Raw genomic sequence first — 16,398 nt, forward strand, 5'->3', positions numbered from 1 at the left:
CCCCTTCATTATTTTCACACCGCACAAGTTCCAGGCAGTGACCTTCTCCAACAAGCGAGAATCTAACCATCGCCCCTTGACATTCAATGGCACTTCAAGAAGGAGGCTCACCCACCCAGGGGGCTAAGGGATGGCAAATAAATGCTGGCCCTAGCCAGCAACATGCACATTCTGTGAAATAATATTTTAAAAATTAAAGAAAGCATTGCCTCCATTGCAATGAGGCAGATGGGATGAAGTCACAGAGGTCGAAACCCACCCCCTGACGGGTCGGAGAATCGCCGGGGGCTGGCGTGAATCCTGCCCCCGCTGGTTGACGAAGTCTCCGGCACTGGAGATTCGGCGGGGGCGGGAATCGCGCCGCGCCGGTTGGCGGGGCCCCCCCGCACGATTCTCCGGCCCTGATGGGCCGAAGTCCCGCCGCTAAAATGCCTGTCCCGCCGGCGTAAATTAAACCACCTACCTTACCGGCAGGCGGCGCGGGCGGGCTCCGGGGTCCTGGGGGGGGGGGCGCCCACGGTGGCCTGGCCTGCGATCGGGGCCCACCGATCCGCGGGCGGGCCTGTGCCCTGGGGACACTCTTTCCCTTCCGCCTCCGCCACGGTCTCCACCATGGCGGAGGCAGAAGAGACTCCCTCCACTGCGCATGCGTGGAAACTGTCAGCGGCCGCTGACGCTCCTGCGCATGCGCCGCCCGGAGATGTCATTTCCGCGCCAGCTGGCGGGGCACCTAAGGCCTTTTCCGCCAACTGGCGGGGCGGGACTTTGTCCGGCGCCGGCCTAGCCCCTCAAGATTGGGGCTCGGCCCCCAAAGATGCGGAGCATTCCGCACCTTTGGGGCGGCGCGATGCCCGTCTGATTTGCGCCGTTTTGGGCACCTGTCGTCGGACATCGCGCCGTTTCCGGAGAATTTCGCCCAATGTTCCTGCTCTGTACTCAGCACTCTGAGGTGACATTTGCAGTGTACACCACTGGGTGGCAGTGCAGTACACAGCTGTGCCCAACACTGTCATTCAGAGCTCTGATGTGGAGATGCCGGCGTTGGACTGGGGTGAGCACAGTCCGAAGTCTTACAACACCAGGTTAAAGTCCAACAGGTTTGTTTCAATGTCACTAGCTTTCAGAGCGCTGCTCCTTCCTCAGGTGAATGAAGAGGTATGTTCAGAAACATATATATAGACAGATTCAAAGATGCCAGACAATGCTTGGAATGCGAGCATTAGCAGGTGATTAAATCTTTACAGATCCAGAGATGGGGTAACCCCAGGTTAAAGAGGTGTGAATTGTATCAAGCCAGGACAGTTGGTAGGATTTCACAGGCCAGATGGTGGGGGAGGAATGTAATGCGACATGAATCCCAGGTCCCGGTTGAGGCCGCACTCATGTGTGCGGAACTTGGCTATAAGTTTCTGCTCGGCGATTCTGCGTTGTCGAGCGCCCTGAAGGCCGCCTTGGAGAACGCTTACCCGGAGATCAGAGGCTGAATGCCCTTGACTGCTGAAGTGTTCCCCGACTGGAAGGGAACATAGCAGTGTCCATTCATAAATTCCTGTGAACAGCAAAATTAAGAACTGGGCTGGTCCGTTCATTTTTCTCCTGCCAGTCGCCCTTTCCTGATATCCGGGCAAATGAACATCCAGTGGGTGGCAGAAAGGGTTGCCAACTCTGCTCTGACATATTCGTGACAAAGGGAGGTTTTATCACCTCAGTTGGTGCCTGGGCAAGCAGTCTCTTTCCTCCTCTGTTGCTGTACATTTCTGTAACCAGCAGAGGGCAGTGTTGCAAGAAAATGTAAAGGAAGGGCCCAGTTTGTTTTAATGCCCTGTGAGATTTCTCCCACAGCTTGCTCGCTGCGGATGGGAGTCTCCAGGGCAATCCTGGAGGGTTGGCAACCCTGCTGGCCCACCGAGACCCTCCTCGGCATGGAGAGGGAATAGCGATCAGGGGATGTCTGAAACCATGCCGTCAGATCAACGCCACCTGCATTGTGACCTTTGCCCTCTCCTGCCGACAGAACGCCTTTGTGTCCATCTACCTGATAAACTGCTTCAGCCGCCTCATTGACCTCTCGACAACCGTGTCTGACCTCGCAGGCTACACACACAGGTGGGTGTCCGCGAGCGGGGCAGCGAATGAGAATGGGGTGGGCAGAATGGGAGGGGTGAGGAAGGGGATGGGGTAAGGTGGAGAGGATGGGGGAATGGGTATGGGGGTGAGGGTGGAGCGAGGGGGGAATGGCTAAGGGGGCTGTGGATGGGATGGGAGTTGGGGGAAGGGATGGAAATGAGGACAGACGATGTATCCAAGTGCATTGAGGAAATCCAATTACTTCCAAATGTTCAATCCATTAGCACAATAAAAACTTCCCCCGCCGCAGTAATCTTCCCGTGTCTGACACTTGCTGTACCTGGGGGGGGGGGGGCATTTGGGTCTCGTGGGGGTAAAGGACAACCTGGATTTTACCCAGACTGTCGAGACGGTGAGGGCAGCAGGACCAGTCCAGACAATGAGGGAAGCTGAGTCGGTCTAAACCGGCGGTTCGTAAACCTCTCTACGTCATGGCACACCTCTACACTATAAATCGATTTGGAGGCACTCCTCCTATTTTCTCTGCCTTCTTCCCTTACTGGGGACTTCATTTTTAAAGTCTCCCTGTCTCCTCTCCTATTTTTTAATCTCTCCCTGTCTCTCTCTCTCGCTTTTCCCAGGGTTTCTGTGCCCTTTTTGAATTTTCATGTTTTGTGCAGGCGTTTGGGACCATTTGTCTTCAGCTCCAAGTCCCATTGGCCACGTGCATGGGGCCTGACTCGCATAGAAAATCTAAACCACGCATGTGCGGCTCTTTCCCAGCCGGATCTTCCTCCCCAGCCGGATCTTCCTCCCCAGCCGGATCTTCCTCCCCAGCCGGATCTTCCTCCCCAGCCGGATCTTCCTCCCCAGCCGGATCTTCCTCCCCAGCCGGATCTTCCTCCCCAGCCGGATCTTCCTCCCCAGCCGGATCTTCCTCCCCAGCCGACCCTTTCCCAGCCGGCGCATGTGCGGGAGGCCCAAGATGCGTCCTTAAAAAGGGCAGCACGGTGGCACAGCGGTTAGCATTGCTGCCTCACAGCGCTGAGGTCCCAGGTTCGATCCCGGCTCTGGGTCACTGTCCGTGTGCAGTTTGCACATTCTCCCCGTGTTTGCGTGGGTTTCGCCCCCACAACCCAAAGATGTGCAGGGTAGGTGGATTGGTCACGCTAAAATTGCCCCTTAATTGGAAAAAATTAATTGGGTATTCTAAATTTATTTTAAAATTTTAAAGTTTTTTAGTTTAATTACATTGAATTTTGAATCTTTTTTTGCAGCACACTTAGGGGTCTTCATGCCACACGGGTTGGAATCCATTGGTCTAGACCGTGCAAAATAGCCAGTCTCGAGGGTGAGGGCGGCAGGGCCAGTCTCGAGGGTGAGGGCCCATCACTAAGGAATAGCTGACCCAGGCAGTGAGGATGTGCCCGTGAGGCTTAGCCGTGCAATAATGGACTACTCGATAATGTGCTCGGTGTAAAGTTTGAATTGTGATGGCTCATCCTGTTGAATAGTGGCTATCAGCTTCACTGCTCCTGTTCCACAGATACTCACTGGCTTTTTCTTTATTCTCTGTCGCTGCCAGAATTGGAGAGCTGCAAGAGTTGATCCTGAAACTCTCCGACTCGCATCGGAAAAGCAAACACTCTCCACAAAAGGAATTGCCGAGTTTTGAAGAGTAAGTTTTACCAAATAGCCAAGGTGGTAACCCTTCCCACTGCCCCCTTAAAATAGCTCAGAATTTGCCAGATCCCTCCCGTGTTATTTTGTTGAGGTCAGCAGTAAATCAGGAACGTGCTCTTTCTGTTGCTCCGTTAGTTGGTAACTGAAGTGTAGAAATGTGAAATCAGCGGCAGAAGGCAGAGTTTCAGATTGGGCGGAGGGGTGCTCGGCGCCAGTGACAACTCCGCCCCTTACCTGCTCGACAGACACTGGCTCCTGGCATCACCTGAGCTGAAGAAAGCCATGTGCTCCCCCTTTGCCTTTCAGTGTTACTAGTTATGGTCAGACAGCTGCGAGGATGTGGCCCGTAACTCCCTCAGCGTGGCGATCTCTGGCGGATTGCCACTCTCGACAGATTTACCCACATTGGGATTCCTGAGCCCCCACCCCCCCCTCGCCCAACCTTCCTTACTCGGGCTGGGTGAGACATGAGCAGCGAAGCCCCCCCCCCCCAGGCCACATGGGCATGGAATAACGGGCGCAGAGAGGTAAGAAACGACCCCTCTTTATGGCACGAGCTGTCGTGCAGGAGATCTCCAAAGGGACAACTAAAAGAGAGAAGGTAAGTTTCAAAGGTACGTTGGGGGGGGGGGGGTCGAGTCAGGTTAAACTGTGTGGGGGGGTTGGTGGGAGCGGTGCGGTGGGTCCCCGGTTATGCATGTGTGTGCGGGGTGTCCTGAGCGAGTCTGGGTCTGTTTTTTAAAAAAAAAATAGTTACTCTGGACTTACAAGTGTTTTATTTTCCTTCTAACTCTTTCGGAGTAGCTATCAGGGTAAAACTGGTAAAACCATCCGAAGTTAGCGACTTTAATAGCTTCTGTCGGATGGTTCCTTACCCAGCGCAGTTTTCCAGATGAGGTTAGCCCTTCTGGGCAATTGCCGGGTAAACCCTCACGTGGGATCTTCCGAGAGGGATTGCCCAACGCACCATTGGGGCACCCCCTAAACATGACGCTGGGGAACCAGGAGTTTCTGGGCCGTATTGCCTGACCAAAAACCCTCGACAGACGAGGAATGTTGTTGTTGAGAGGGAAGTGGGTAAATGTTTGAGAGATAAAAATTGAAGTGAGTACGTGGAAAGGGGCCTCTTTGAGAGAGCGAGCAGAGATGCAGTGGGCCAAATGTCTGCCTTCCGTGTTTAATAAAAATCTACGACTTGATGAGTTTGGTTTTGTGATTGAAGGGGTCTTCCCCAAGATCGACGTCAACCCCTGTGGGCACCACACACGTTTGGAGCTCAATAAACTCCTTTTATGGGAAAGCAAAATAGCCACCAGAGAAAAGAGATCTTCACCTCCGCTGCTATTCAGCGGCCGCACTGGAGTGGTGAAGCCGTCTGCGAATGTTGGGGAAGGATAGGCATAGGCCTGTCTGGTTTTCGCCTTCCCTGTGGAGGTTTACTGCTTCGGAAGACACGCTAGAGGCCGAGGTATGGGGTGGGAGCAGTAAGATGGCATACACTAAAATTGCGGTCTCCTCCAGGGATAGTTTGGATTCGGGAGAGGAGACGGAATCTGCTGACACAGCGTTTACCCTGGAACGGGTGTCCTTTACCGCCCCATCCTCCGAGGAGTTGTTGGTGAGGAACCTAACCCTGAAGATCACCTCAGGTCACAGCCTCTTGGTAACAGGCAACACAGGCACTGGGAAGACCACTCTGTTACGGGTCCTGTGCGGACTCTGGGAGACTACCCATGGTAAGATTTGACCAGCAGTCAACCAGCGAAACGTGTGATTTTCCCCCCCGCCCCCCCAAAAAAATCCTGGCCAATCCTGTGTTGATGTCCGTCTCAAATCCCACCCGGGAATTGTCTCTCTCTCTCTCTCATACTCACTCTCTTACCCGGCAGCATTTTCCTGCTATCACCTCGCAGCTCAGTGGCTGTGCAGAGACCAGTGCCCTGGTCATTCTGTGGAGCAGCACTCGCAAGTCTCACCGTGAGAGCATCATCCACGAGCAGTCTGAGCCCAGAAGAGGTTTTTTCCCGCTGGAGCAAATAGTTCGCTCTGTATCTGCGTGGGTCTCCTCTGGGTGCTCCGGGAGTTTCCTCCCACAGTCCAAAGATGTGCAGGTTAGGTGGATTGGCCATGCTAAATTGCCCCTTAGTGACCAGGAATGTGCAGGTTAGGTGGATTGGCCGTGCTAAATTGCCCCTTAGTGACCAGGGATGTGCAGGTTAGGTGGATTGGCCACGCTAAATTGCCCCTTAGTGACCAGGGATGTGCAGGTTAGGTGGATTGGCCGTGCTAAATTGCCCCTTAGTGACCAGGGATGTGCAGGTTAGGTGGATTGGCCACGCTAAATTGCCCCTTAGTGACCAGGGATGTGCAGGTTAGGTGGATTGGCCACGCTAAATTGCCCCTTAGTGTCTAAAGATGTTCAGGTTGAGTGGGGTTACGGGGATAGGGCAGGGGAGGTGGTTGCCTAGGTAGGGCGCTCTTTGGAATGTCTGTGCAGACTGGATGGGCCGAATGGCAGCCTCCGGCACTAGGGATACCCTCTGCCCGGCAAAGTCGAAGACAGGCAAACACAATATTATTGTTGATACCAACAACTCAGCAGCATCGAGAACCGTACCCTGGCCTTGCAGCCACATTGTTCAAATTTACTTGAAGCTATTGCTTCTGGGACCATGTGCATCGCAGTTGAATTGAAACGGTGAGGTGTTGAAATGCTGTCCTCTTTACTTGTAGGGTCTGTCCGCATGCTGACTCCCTTCGGCCCCCGGGGAATCCTTTTCCTGCCCCAAAAACCGTATTTCACGGACGGAACCCTCCGGGAACAGGTAAAAGGTTTGGGTTACGTTGTGAAACCTCTGCAGGCCGGGACGAGGATGGGGGGGGCTGAGAGGAAATGGAGTGGGGGACAGGAGTGGAGGTAGATGTTGGAGGAGAAGGTTTGGGTAGGCGTTGGAGGAGGATGGGGAGCGTAAATGGCATTGGGGATTGGAGTGGAGTCAGGGGTTGCAGGGAAGGAGATTTGGACTGGAGGCGGGGAGGTGATTTGGAGGAGGCGGGGAGGTAATTTGGGGGAGGTGGTTTGGAGGAGGCGGGGAGGTGGTTTGGAGGAGGCGGGGAGGTGGTTTGGAGGAGACGGGGAGGTGGTTTGGAGGAGACGGGGAGGTGGTTTGGCGGAGGCGGGGAGGCGGTTTGGCGGAGGCGGGGAGGCGGTTTGGCGGAGGCGGGGAGGCGGTGGCGGAGGCGGGGAGGCGGTTTGGCGGAGGCGGGGAGGCGGAGGCGGTTTGGCGGAGGCGGTTTGGCGGAGGCGGGGGGGGCGGTTTGGCGGAGGCGGGGGGGGCGGTTTGGCGGAGGCGGCGGGGGCGGTTTGGCGGAGGCGGGGGGGGCGGTTTGGCGGAGGCGGGGGGGGGCGGTTTGGCGGAGGCGGGGGGGGCGGTTTGGCGGAGGCGGGGGGGGCGGTTTGGCGGAGGCGGGGGGGGCGGTTTGGCGGAGGCGGGGGGGGCGGTTTGGCGGAGGCGGGGGGGGGCGGTTTGGCGGAGGCGGGGGGGCGGTTTGGCGGAGGCGGGGGGGCGGTTTGGCGGAGGCGGTTTGGGGGCAAATGGGGAGAGGGGCCAAAGACGATATTGGAGCGTGGCTGGCAGGCGGTGGAGTGGGGATTGGAGGCAGAGGTGAATTGGAGTGGGAGGGGTGGGCAATTGGGAATGGAGTGGAATTGGAGTGGGGCAGATGGGGAGGTGGGTTTAGAGATGTTTTTTAAAAATTGGGTATCAAATTTTTTTTCCAATTAAAGGGCAATTTAGCATGGCCAATCCACCTACCCTGCACACCTTTTGGGTTGTGGGGGTGAGACCCACGCAGACACGGGGAGAATGTGCAAACTCCACACGGACAGTGACCCAGAGCCGGAATCGAACCTGGGACCTCGGGCCCCGTGTGGCAGTAGGCCTAACCACTGCAACACCGTGCCTCCCAAGGGGGGTGGGGTTGGAGATTTAACGACTGTGGGGGGGGGGGGGGGGGGGGGGGGGGATGGTGAAGGGAGTGTAGGGGGTAATGGAAGCTGTCCAAGATTATTTGATATTTATAGTGTTGAATATTCTCCCCTGTCTGGGTGGAAAAGGTATTTTGCATTGCCGGAATTATTTGTTTAATGTCCACTTCCACTGACATCAGTGACCTTAACTGATGGCAGACATAGAGACACTGGCCTGTGCTGGAATTCACCATTCCTGCAAAGGCCCCGGTGACACTCATCCTTATCCCTCAGTCCCCTATCTCGCCACCCACCCACCCATCCAATCAGGGGAAGACCGGGAGGGTGGGAGCTCCGGAGAAAGAAGAACAGAACCCCAGAGTGGGAGGGATTGAGTGAGAGAGCCGCGAGGAAAAGTGTGTGGTTGGGCAGGGAAAAAAGGAGCGTGGTTATTTTTGAAAGAGAGTGGGTGCATTGGGCGGGGGGGGGGGGGGGGAGGGGGGGGGAGTGGGTGCTTTCCCAAGACAATGAGGGTGAGCGAGGAACATGAGAAATGACCTCCTCCTCAGCCAGTGTGTAAAAATATTCATGATTTTGTCTTTTTTTTTTTAAACAGGTGATTTACCCTCTGAAGGAAATCTACCCGATTACAGGTATCACTTTCCACATCATGTAAAATCCCAAGCCCAATTCAGCGAACCGGTTTGTTGAAGGAGTTGGTCCAGCGGTGATGACTCTTCATTGAATTGTGTCCCTCAGGCTTAGCCGACGACAAGAGAATCGTCCGCTTCTTAAGGGTGACTGGATTGGTGAGTAATTAACATCATATTTTCTGCAGACATGAGGGCAAAGATTTCACCATTCTCTGTTTTACATAGACTTCTCTCCATACATGTTTACCCCTCTGCACGCATGCTTATCCCTCTGCACGCATGCTTATCCCTCTGCACGCATGCTTATCCCTCTGCACGCATGCTTATCCCTCTGCACGCATGCTTATCCCTCTGCACGCATGCTTATCCCTCTGCACGCATGCTTATCCCTCTGCACGCATGCTTATCCCTCTGCACGCATGTTTACCCCTCTCCGTGCATGTTTACCCCTCTCCGTGCATGTTTACCCCTCTCCGTGCATGTTTACCCCTCTCCGTGCATGTTTACCCCTCTCCGTGCATGTTTACCCCTCTCCGTGCATGTTTACCCCTCTCCGTGTATGTCAGCAAAAGGTCACTCATTACTCTGTGCTCGCTATTCCATCATCGCCTCCTCGTCAATCAATGCTTCTCATGTTAGAAACGGAGAAAAAAAAAATTGGAGCAGGAGGAGGCCATTCGGCCCTTCGAGCCTGCTCCACCATTCATTACGATCATGGTTGATCATCCAACTCAGTAGCCTAATCCCACTTTTCCCCCCGTATCCTTTGATATCCTCACCCTAAGTGCTACATCTAACTGATTCTTGAAACCATACAATGTTTTGGACACCCTTCCTTCCTGTGGTAATGAATTCCACAGAAACGGCAGCCCTTTGGGTGAAGAGATTTCTCCTCCTCTCTGTCCCAAATCATCCCCGTATCCTCAGTTTGTGACCCCTGGTGACACCCACCAACGGGAACATCCTTCCTGCATCTACCCTGTCCAGTCCTGTTAGAATTTTATAGGTTTCTCGAAACGCAGGAGTGAGTTACAGACTGGAATCTAATCGAGGGGTTCAGATGGTTTATATATAGAATAACAGATACTCGGGAGTGTGTTACAGACTGGAATCTAATCGAGGAGTTCAGTTGGTTTATATATAGAATAACGGATATTCGGGATTGAGTTACAGACTGGAATCTAATCGAGTGGTTCAGATGGTTTACATATAGAATAACAGATACTCGGGAGTGAGTTACAGACTGGAATCTAATCGAGAAGCATTGCGCAGGTCAAGGAGTCACAGCCTGAGTGAGAGAGATACAGACCGAGTGAGAATTTGGTAATTTGGTGCAGTGAGGTAATTCGGTGAAGAGTGGGAAAAGGTGCTTTTTTCCTACTGTTTTGTTCTCTCTCTTTCTTCGGGCCTAAGTTCGGGAGCCGTTCAGAGGAGGAGGAGCAGTCTCTGAGTATAAAAACCTAACGGTAACTTCCTGTTTTCCAGTTGTTTTTTTTTTCCAAAAGTGACATCAGAGGGAAGCTGTGATCTGAGTGGTTGATAGCAAATCTGCCCCAAATTTTTTTTAAAAACACAGCTAAACTCATAAACTTAAATTAAACTAATTAATTAATTAGTGATGGCTGGTCAGGTGATGTGCTTGAGCTGCTTGATGTGGGAGCTGGCAGATCCCATTGCGAGCTGCAGCGACCACATCTGCAGTAAGTGTTGGCTGCTCGAAGAGCTCCGGCTCAGAGTTGATGAGCTGGAGTCTGAGCTTCAAACACTGAGGCACATCCGGGAGGGGGAGACTTACCTGGACACTGTGTTTCAGGAGGCAGTCACACCTGTCAGAGTAAGTAGTTTAAATCCTGCCAGTGGCCAGGGACAGCAGGGTGTGTCTGCAAGTCAGACAGGTAAAGGGAACCAGCAGTCAGGAACTCAGGAGCCTCAGCCCTTGACTCTGTCCAACAGGTATGAGGCACTTGGTCCCTGTGTGGATGGCGAACAGGGCTGCAGGAAGGATGAGTCAGCTGACCAAGGCACCATAGTTCAGCAGGCCATTCAAGGGGAGGGAATAAATAGGCAAGTTGTAGTTGTAGGGGATTCTATTATCAGGGGGATAGATAGTATCCTTTGTGAGCAGGATAAAGAGTCCCGCATGGTATGTTGCCTGCCCGGTGCTAGGGCGCGGGACATCTCTGACCGGCTTGAAAGGATACTGGAGAGGGAGGGGGAGGATCCAGTTGTTGTGGTCCATGTCGGTACCAACAACATAGGCAAGTCTAGGAAAGAGGACCTGTTTAGAGATTATAAAGAGCTAGGATTCAAATTAAAAAAACAGGTCCTCAAGGGTCATAATCTCCAGATTACTGCCCGAGCCACGTGCAAATTGGCATAGGGAGGCAAGAATCAGGGAAGTTAACACGTGGCTGAAAGAGTGGTGTGGGAAAGAGGGGTTCCTTTTCATGGGACACTGGCATCAGTTTTGGGACAGGGGGGACCTATACCGTTGGGATGGTCTCCACCTGAACCGAGCTGGGACCAGTGTTCTGGCGAAAAGAAGAAATAGGGTGGTCAATAGGACTTTAAACTATAGATTGGGGGGGAAGGGAAAGTCAGGGAACCAAGAGGTGAAGTAATCAGCGGGGAGCGTAGCTGCTGAGGAATACAAAAAAGCACGAAAAGACAAAACTCAGGAGAGGTTACGATAGTCCCCATCCCACAAAATATGACCGTGTATGGAAAGGCTCAGTAAACCAAGGTCCACCACACTAAGGAAACAAAAAGGGACGGTCAATAGAGAATTAAAGGTGCTATATTTAAATGCGCGCAGTGTACGGAACAAGGTAGATGAGCTTGTGGCCCAGATTGTGACTGGCAGGTATGATGTGGTAGGCATCACAGAGACATGGTTGCAGGGGGTTCAGGACTGGCATTTAAACATCCAGGGATTCACAACCTATCGAAAAGACAGGGAGGTGGGCAGAGGGGGCGGGGTTGCCTTGTTAATTAGGAATGAAATTAAATCAATAGCACTAAATGACATGGGGTCGGATGATGTAGAGTCTGTGTGGGTAGAGTTGAGGAACCACAAAGGCAAAAAAACCATAATGGGAGTTATGTACAGGCCTCCTAACAGTGGTCAGGACCAGGGGCACAAGATGCACCACGAAATAGAAAGTGCATGTCAGAAAGGCAAGGTCACAGTGATCATGGGGGACTTCAATATGCAGGTGGACTGGGTAAATAATGCTGCCAGTGGACCCAAGGAAAGGGAATTCATTGAATGTTTACATGAGGGCTTTTTGGAACAGCTTGTGATGGAGCCCACAAGGGAACAGGCCATTCTGGACTTAGTGTTATGTAATGAGCCAGACTTGATTAAAGATCTTAAAGTAAGGGAGCACTTAGGAGGCAGTGATCATAATATGGTCGAATTCAATCTCCAATTTGAAAGAAAGAAGGTAGAATCAGATGTAAAGGTGTTACAGTTAAATAAAGGTAACTACAGGGTCATGAGGGAGGAACTGACGAAAATCGACTGGGAGCAGAGCCTAGTGGAAAAGACAGTAGAACAGCAATGGCAGGAGTTTCTGGGTGTAATTGAGGACACAGTACAGAGGTTCATCCCAAAGAAAAGAAAGGTTATCAGAGGGGGGATTAGGCAGCCATGGCTGACAAAGGAAGTTAGGGAATGCATCAAAGCAAAAGAGAAAGCCTATAATGTGGCAAAGAGTAGTGGGAAGTCAGAAGATTGGGAAGGCTACAAAAACAAACAAGAGGATAACAAAGAGAGAAATGAGGAAAGAGAGGATCAAATATGAAGGTAGGCTAGCCAGTAACATTAGGAATGATAGTAAAAGTTTCTTTAAATACATTAAAAACAAACGGGAGGCAAAAGTTGACATTGGGCCGCTCCAAAATGACGCTGGTAATCTAGTGATGGGAGACAAGGAAATAGCTGAGGAACTAAATAAGTACTTTGCGTCAGTCTTCACAGTAGAAGACATGAGTAATATCCCAACAATTCCGGAGAGTCAGGGGGCAGAGTTGAATATGGTAGCCATCACAAAGGAGAAAGTGCTAGAGAAACTAAGAGGTCTAAAAATTGATAAATCTCCGGGCCCAGATGGACTACACCCTAGATTTCTAAAGGAGCTAGCTGAAGAAATAGTGGAGGTGTTAGTTATGATCTTTCAAAAGTCACTGGAGTCAGGGAAAGTCCCAGAGGATTGGAAAATTGCTGTTGTAACCCCCCTGTTCAAGAAGGGAACAAGGAAAAAGATGGAAAATTATAGGCCAATTAGCCTAACCTCGGTTGTTGGCAAGATTCTAGAATCCATTGTTAAGGATGAGATTTTTAAATTCTTGGAAGTGCAGGGTCAGATTAGGACAAGTCAGCATGGATTTAGTAAGGGGAGGTCGTGCCTGACAAACCTGTTAGAGTTCTTTGAAGAGATAACAAATAGGTTAGACCAAGGAGAGCCAATGGATGTTATCTATCTTGACTTCCAAAAGGCCTTTGATAAGGTGCCTCACGGGAGACTGCTGAGTAAAATAAGGGCCCATGGTATTCGAGGCAAGGTACTAACATGGATTGACGATTGGCTGTCAGGCAGAAGGCAGAGGGTTGGGATAAAAGGTTCTTTTTCGGAATGGCAACCGGTGACGAGTGGTGTCCCGCAGGGTTCAGTGTTGGGCTACAGCTGTTCTCTTTATATATTAACGATCTAGATGACTGGACTGGGGGCATTCTGGCTAAGTTTGCCGATGATACAAAGATAGGTGGAGGGGCAGGTAGTATGGAGGAGGTGGGGAGGCTGCAGAAAGATTTAGACAGTTTAGGAGAGTGGTCCAAGAAATGGCTGATGAAATTCAACGTGGGCAAGTGCGAGGTCTTGCACTTTGGAAAAAAGAATAGAGGCATGGACTATTTTCTAAACGGTGACAAAATTCATAATGCTGAAGTGCAAAGGGACTTGGGAGTCCTAGTCCAGGATTCTCTAAAGGTAAACTTGCAGGTTGAGTCCGTAATTAAGAAAGCAAATGCAATGTTGTCATTCATCTCAAGAGGCTTGGAATATAAAAGCGGGGATGTACTTCTGAAGCTTTATAAAGCATTAGTTAGGCCCCATTTAGAATACTGTGAGCAATTTTGGGCCCCACACCTCAGGAAGGACATACTGGCACTGGAGCGGGTCCAGCGGAGATTCACACGGATGATCCCAGGAATGGTAGGCCTAACATACGATGAACGTCTGAGGATCCTGGGATTATATTCATTGGAGTTTAGGAGGTTGAGGGGAGATCTAATAGAAACTTACAAGATAATGAATGGCTTAGATAGGGTGGATGTAGGGAAGTTGTTTCCATTAGCAGGGGAGACTAGGACCCGGGGGCACAGCCTTAGAATAAAAGGGAGTCACTTTAGAACAGTACGAAGTCTTACAACACCAGGTTAAAGTCCAACAGGTTTGTTTCAATGTCACTAGCTTTCGGAGCGCTGCTCCTTCCTCAGGTGAATGCAGAGGTCTGTTCCAGAAACATATATATAGACAAATTCAAAGATGCCAAACAATGCTAGGAATGCGAGCATTAGCAGGTGATTAAATCTTTACAGATCCAGAGATGGGGTAACCCCAGGTTAAAGAGGTGTGAATTGTATCAAGCCAGGACAGTTGGTAGGATTTTGCAGGCCAGATGGTGGGGGATGAATGTAATGCGACATGAATCCCAGGTCCCGGTTGAGGCCGCACTCGTGTGCGGAACTTGGCTATAAGTTTCTGCTCGGCGATTCTGCGTTGTCGCGGGTTCTGAAGGCCGCCTTGGAGAACGCTTACCCGGAGATCAGAGGCTGAATGCCCTTGACTGCTGAAGTGTTCCCCGACTGGAAGGGAACATTCCTGCCTGGTGATTGTTGCGCGATGTCCGTTCATTCGTTGTCGCAGCGTCTGCATGGTCTCGCCAATGTACCACGCTTCGGGACATCCTTTCCTGCTGCGTATGAGGTAGACAACGTTGGCCGAGTCGCACGAGTATGTACCTCGTACCTGGTGGGTGGTGTTCTCACGTGTAATAGTGGTATCCATGTCAATGATCTGGCACGTCTTGCAGAGATTGCCATGACAGGGTTGTGTGGTGTCGTGGTCACTGTTCTGAAGACTGGGTAGTTTGCTGCAAACAATGGTTCGTTTGAGGTTGCGCGGTTGTTTGAAGGCAAGTAGTGGGGGTGTGGGGATGACCTTGGCAAGATGTTCATCGTCATCAATGACGTGTTGAAGGCTGTGAAGAAGATGACGTAGTTTCTCCGCTCCGGGGAAGTACTGGACGACGAAGGGTATTCTGTCGGTTGTGTCCCATGTTTGTCTTCTGAGGAGGTCGGTCCGGTTTTTCGCTGTGGCGCGTTGGAACTGTCGATCGATGAGTCGAGTGCCATATTCCGTTCGTATGAGAGCATCTTTCAACGTCTGTAGATGTCTGTTATGCTCCTCCTCGTCTGAGCAGATCCTGTGTATACGGAGCGCTTGTCCATAGGGGATGGCTTCTTTAATGTGTTTAGGGTGGAAGCTGGAGAAGTGGAGCATCATGAGGTTATCCGTGGGTTTGCGGTAAAACGACGTGCTAAGGTGACCGTCCTTGATGGAGACGAGTGTGTCCAAGAATGCAACTGATTTTGGAGAGTAGTCCATGGTGAGTCTGATGGTTGGATGGAACTTATTAATGTCATCGTGTAGTCGTTTCAGTGATTCTTCGCCGTGGGTCCAAAGGAAAAAAATGTCATCCATGTATCTGGTGTATAACGTCGGTTGAAGGTCCTGTGCGGTGAGTAGGTCCTGTTCAAACTTGTGCATGAAGATGTTGTTTATTGGGGTGCGAATTTGGTCCCCAAGGCTGTTCCGTGCGTCTGGATGAAGAACTTGTTGTCGAAGGTGAAGACGTTGTGATCCAGAATGAAGTGGATGAGTTGCAGAATTGCGTCTGGAGATTGGCAGTTGTCGGTGTTGAGTACTGAGGCAGTTGCAGCAATGCCGTCGTCATGGGGGATGCTGGTGTAGAGTGCCGAGACGTCCATTGTGACAAGGAATGTTCCTGGTTCAACTGGTCCATGGGTGCTGAGTTTCTGCAGGAAGTCCGTAGTGTCGCGACAGAAGCTGGGTGTACCTTGTACGATGGGTTTCAAGATGCCCTCGATGTAGCCAGAGAGGTTCTCACACAGGGTCCCATTGCCTGAAACGATAGGGCGGCCTGGTGTGCTGGCCTTATGTATTTTCGGGAGGCAGTAGAGATCTCCGATGCGGGGAGTACGTGGGATGAGAGCACGTAGCGTGCTCTGAAGATCTGGATCCAAGGTCTTGATCAGTCTGTTAAGTTGGCGGATGTGTTCCTTGGTCGGATCTGCGGGTAACTGTCTGTAGTGTTCTTGGTTGTTCAGTTGTCGGTATACTACTTTGCAGTCGTCCGCTCTGTTCTGTTCCGGAGGCCGCTGCCTTAGACTCGACATGTATGCTCAAGCCGTCAGGAGTCGTGTCAATGCCAGATTCATCAGTCGCATTCACAAGACAGCCCCGAACGTCACCCAAGCACAACGCAATGCCATCCGCGCTCTCAAGACCAACCGCAGCATCGTCATCAAACCAGCAGACAAAGGAGGGGCCACTGTCGTACTGAACAGAACGGACTACTGCAAAGTAGTATACCGACAACTGAACAACCAAGAACACTACAGACAGTTACCCGCAGATCCGACCAAGGAACACATCCGCCAACTTAACAGACTGATCAAGACCTTGGATCCAGATCTTCAGAGCACCCTACGTGCTCTCATCCCACGTACTCCCCGCATTGGAGATCTCTACTGCCTCCCGAAAATACATAAGGCCAACACACCAGGCCGCCCTATCGTTTCAGGCAATGGGACCCTGTGTGAGAACCTCCCTGGCTACATCGAGGGCATCTTGAAGCCCATCGTACAAGGTACACCCAGCTTCTGTCGCGACACGACGGACTTCCTACAGAAACTCAGCACCCATGGGCCAGTTGAAC

General features: G+C 51.7%; 1 protein-coding gene across 3 annotated transcripts in view; it reads left to right on the top strand.

The window, feature by feature from the left end:
• Positions 1-16,398, top strand: part of abcd4 (ATP-binding cassette, sub-family D (ALD), member 4) — an 80,979-nt gene that overhangs the window by 45,989 nt on the left and 18,592 nt on the right. For all 3 annotated transcript variants that reach the window (XR_011938564.1, XM_072493461.1, XM_072493468.1), the window contains exons 10-15: positions 2,015-2,106; positions 3,653-3,745; positions 5,272-5,486; positions 6,484-6,575; positions 8,337-8,373; positions 8,480-8,529. Coding sequence is in view for 2 of the 3 variants with exons in the window: in XM_072493461.1 (XP_072349562.1) it covers positions 2,015-2,106; positions 3,653-3,745; positions 5,272-5,486; positions 6,484-6,575; positions 8,337-8,373; positions 8,480-8,529 (579 nt within the window). In the remaining variant the exon portion in view is untranslated. The remainder of the gene's footprint in view (positions 1-2,014; positions 2,107-3,652; positions 3,746-5,271; positions 5,487-6,483; positions 6,576-8,336; positions 8,374-8,479; positions 8,530-16,398) is intronic.

This window comes from Scyliorhinus torazame, chromosome 2, assembly GCF_047496885.1.
Source record: "Scyliorhinus torazame isolate Kashiwa2021f chromosome 2, sScyTor2.1, whole genome shotgun sequence".
NCBI classification, from domain to species: Eukaryota; Metazoa; Chordata; class Chondrichthyes; order Carcharhiniformes; family Scyliorhinidae; genus Scyliorhinus; species Scyliorhinus torazame.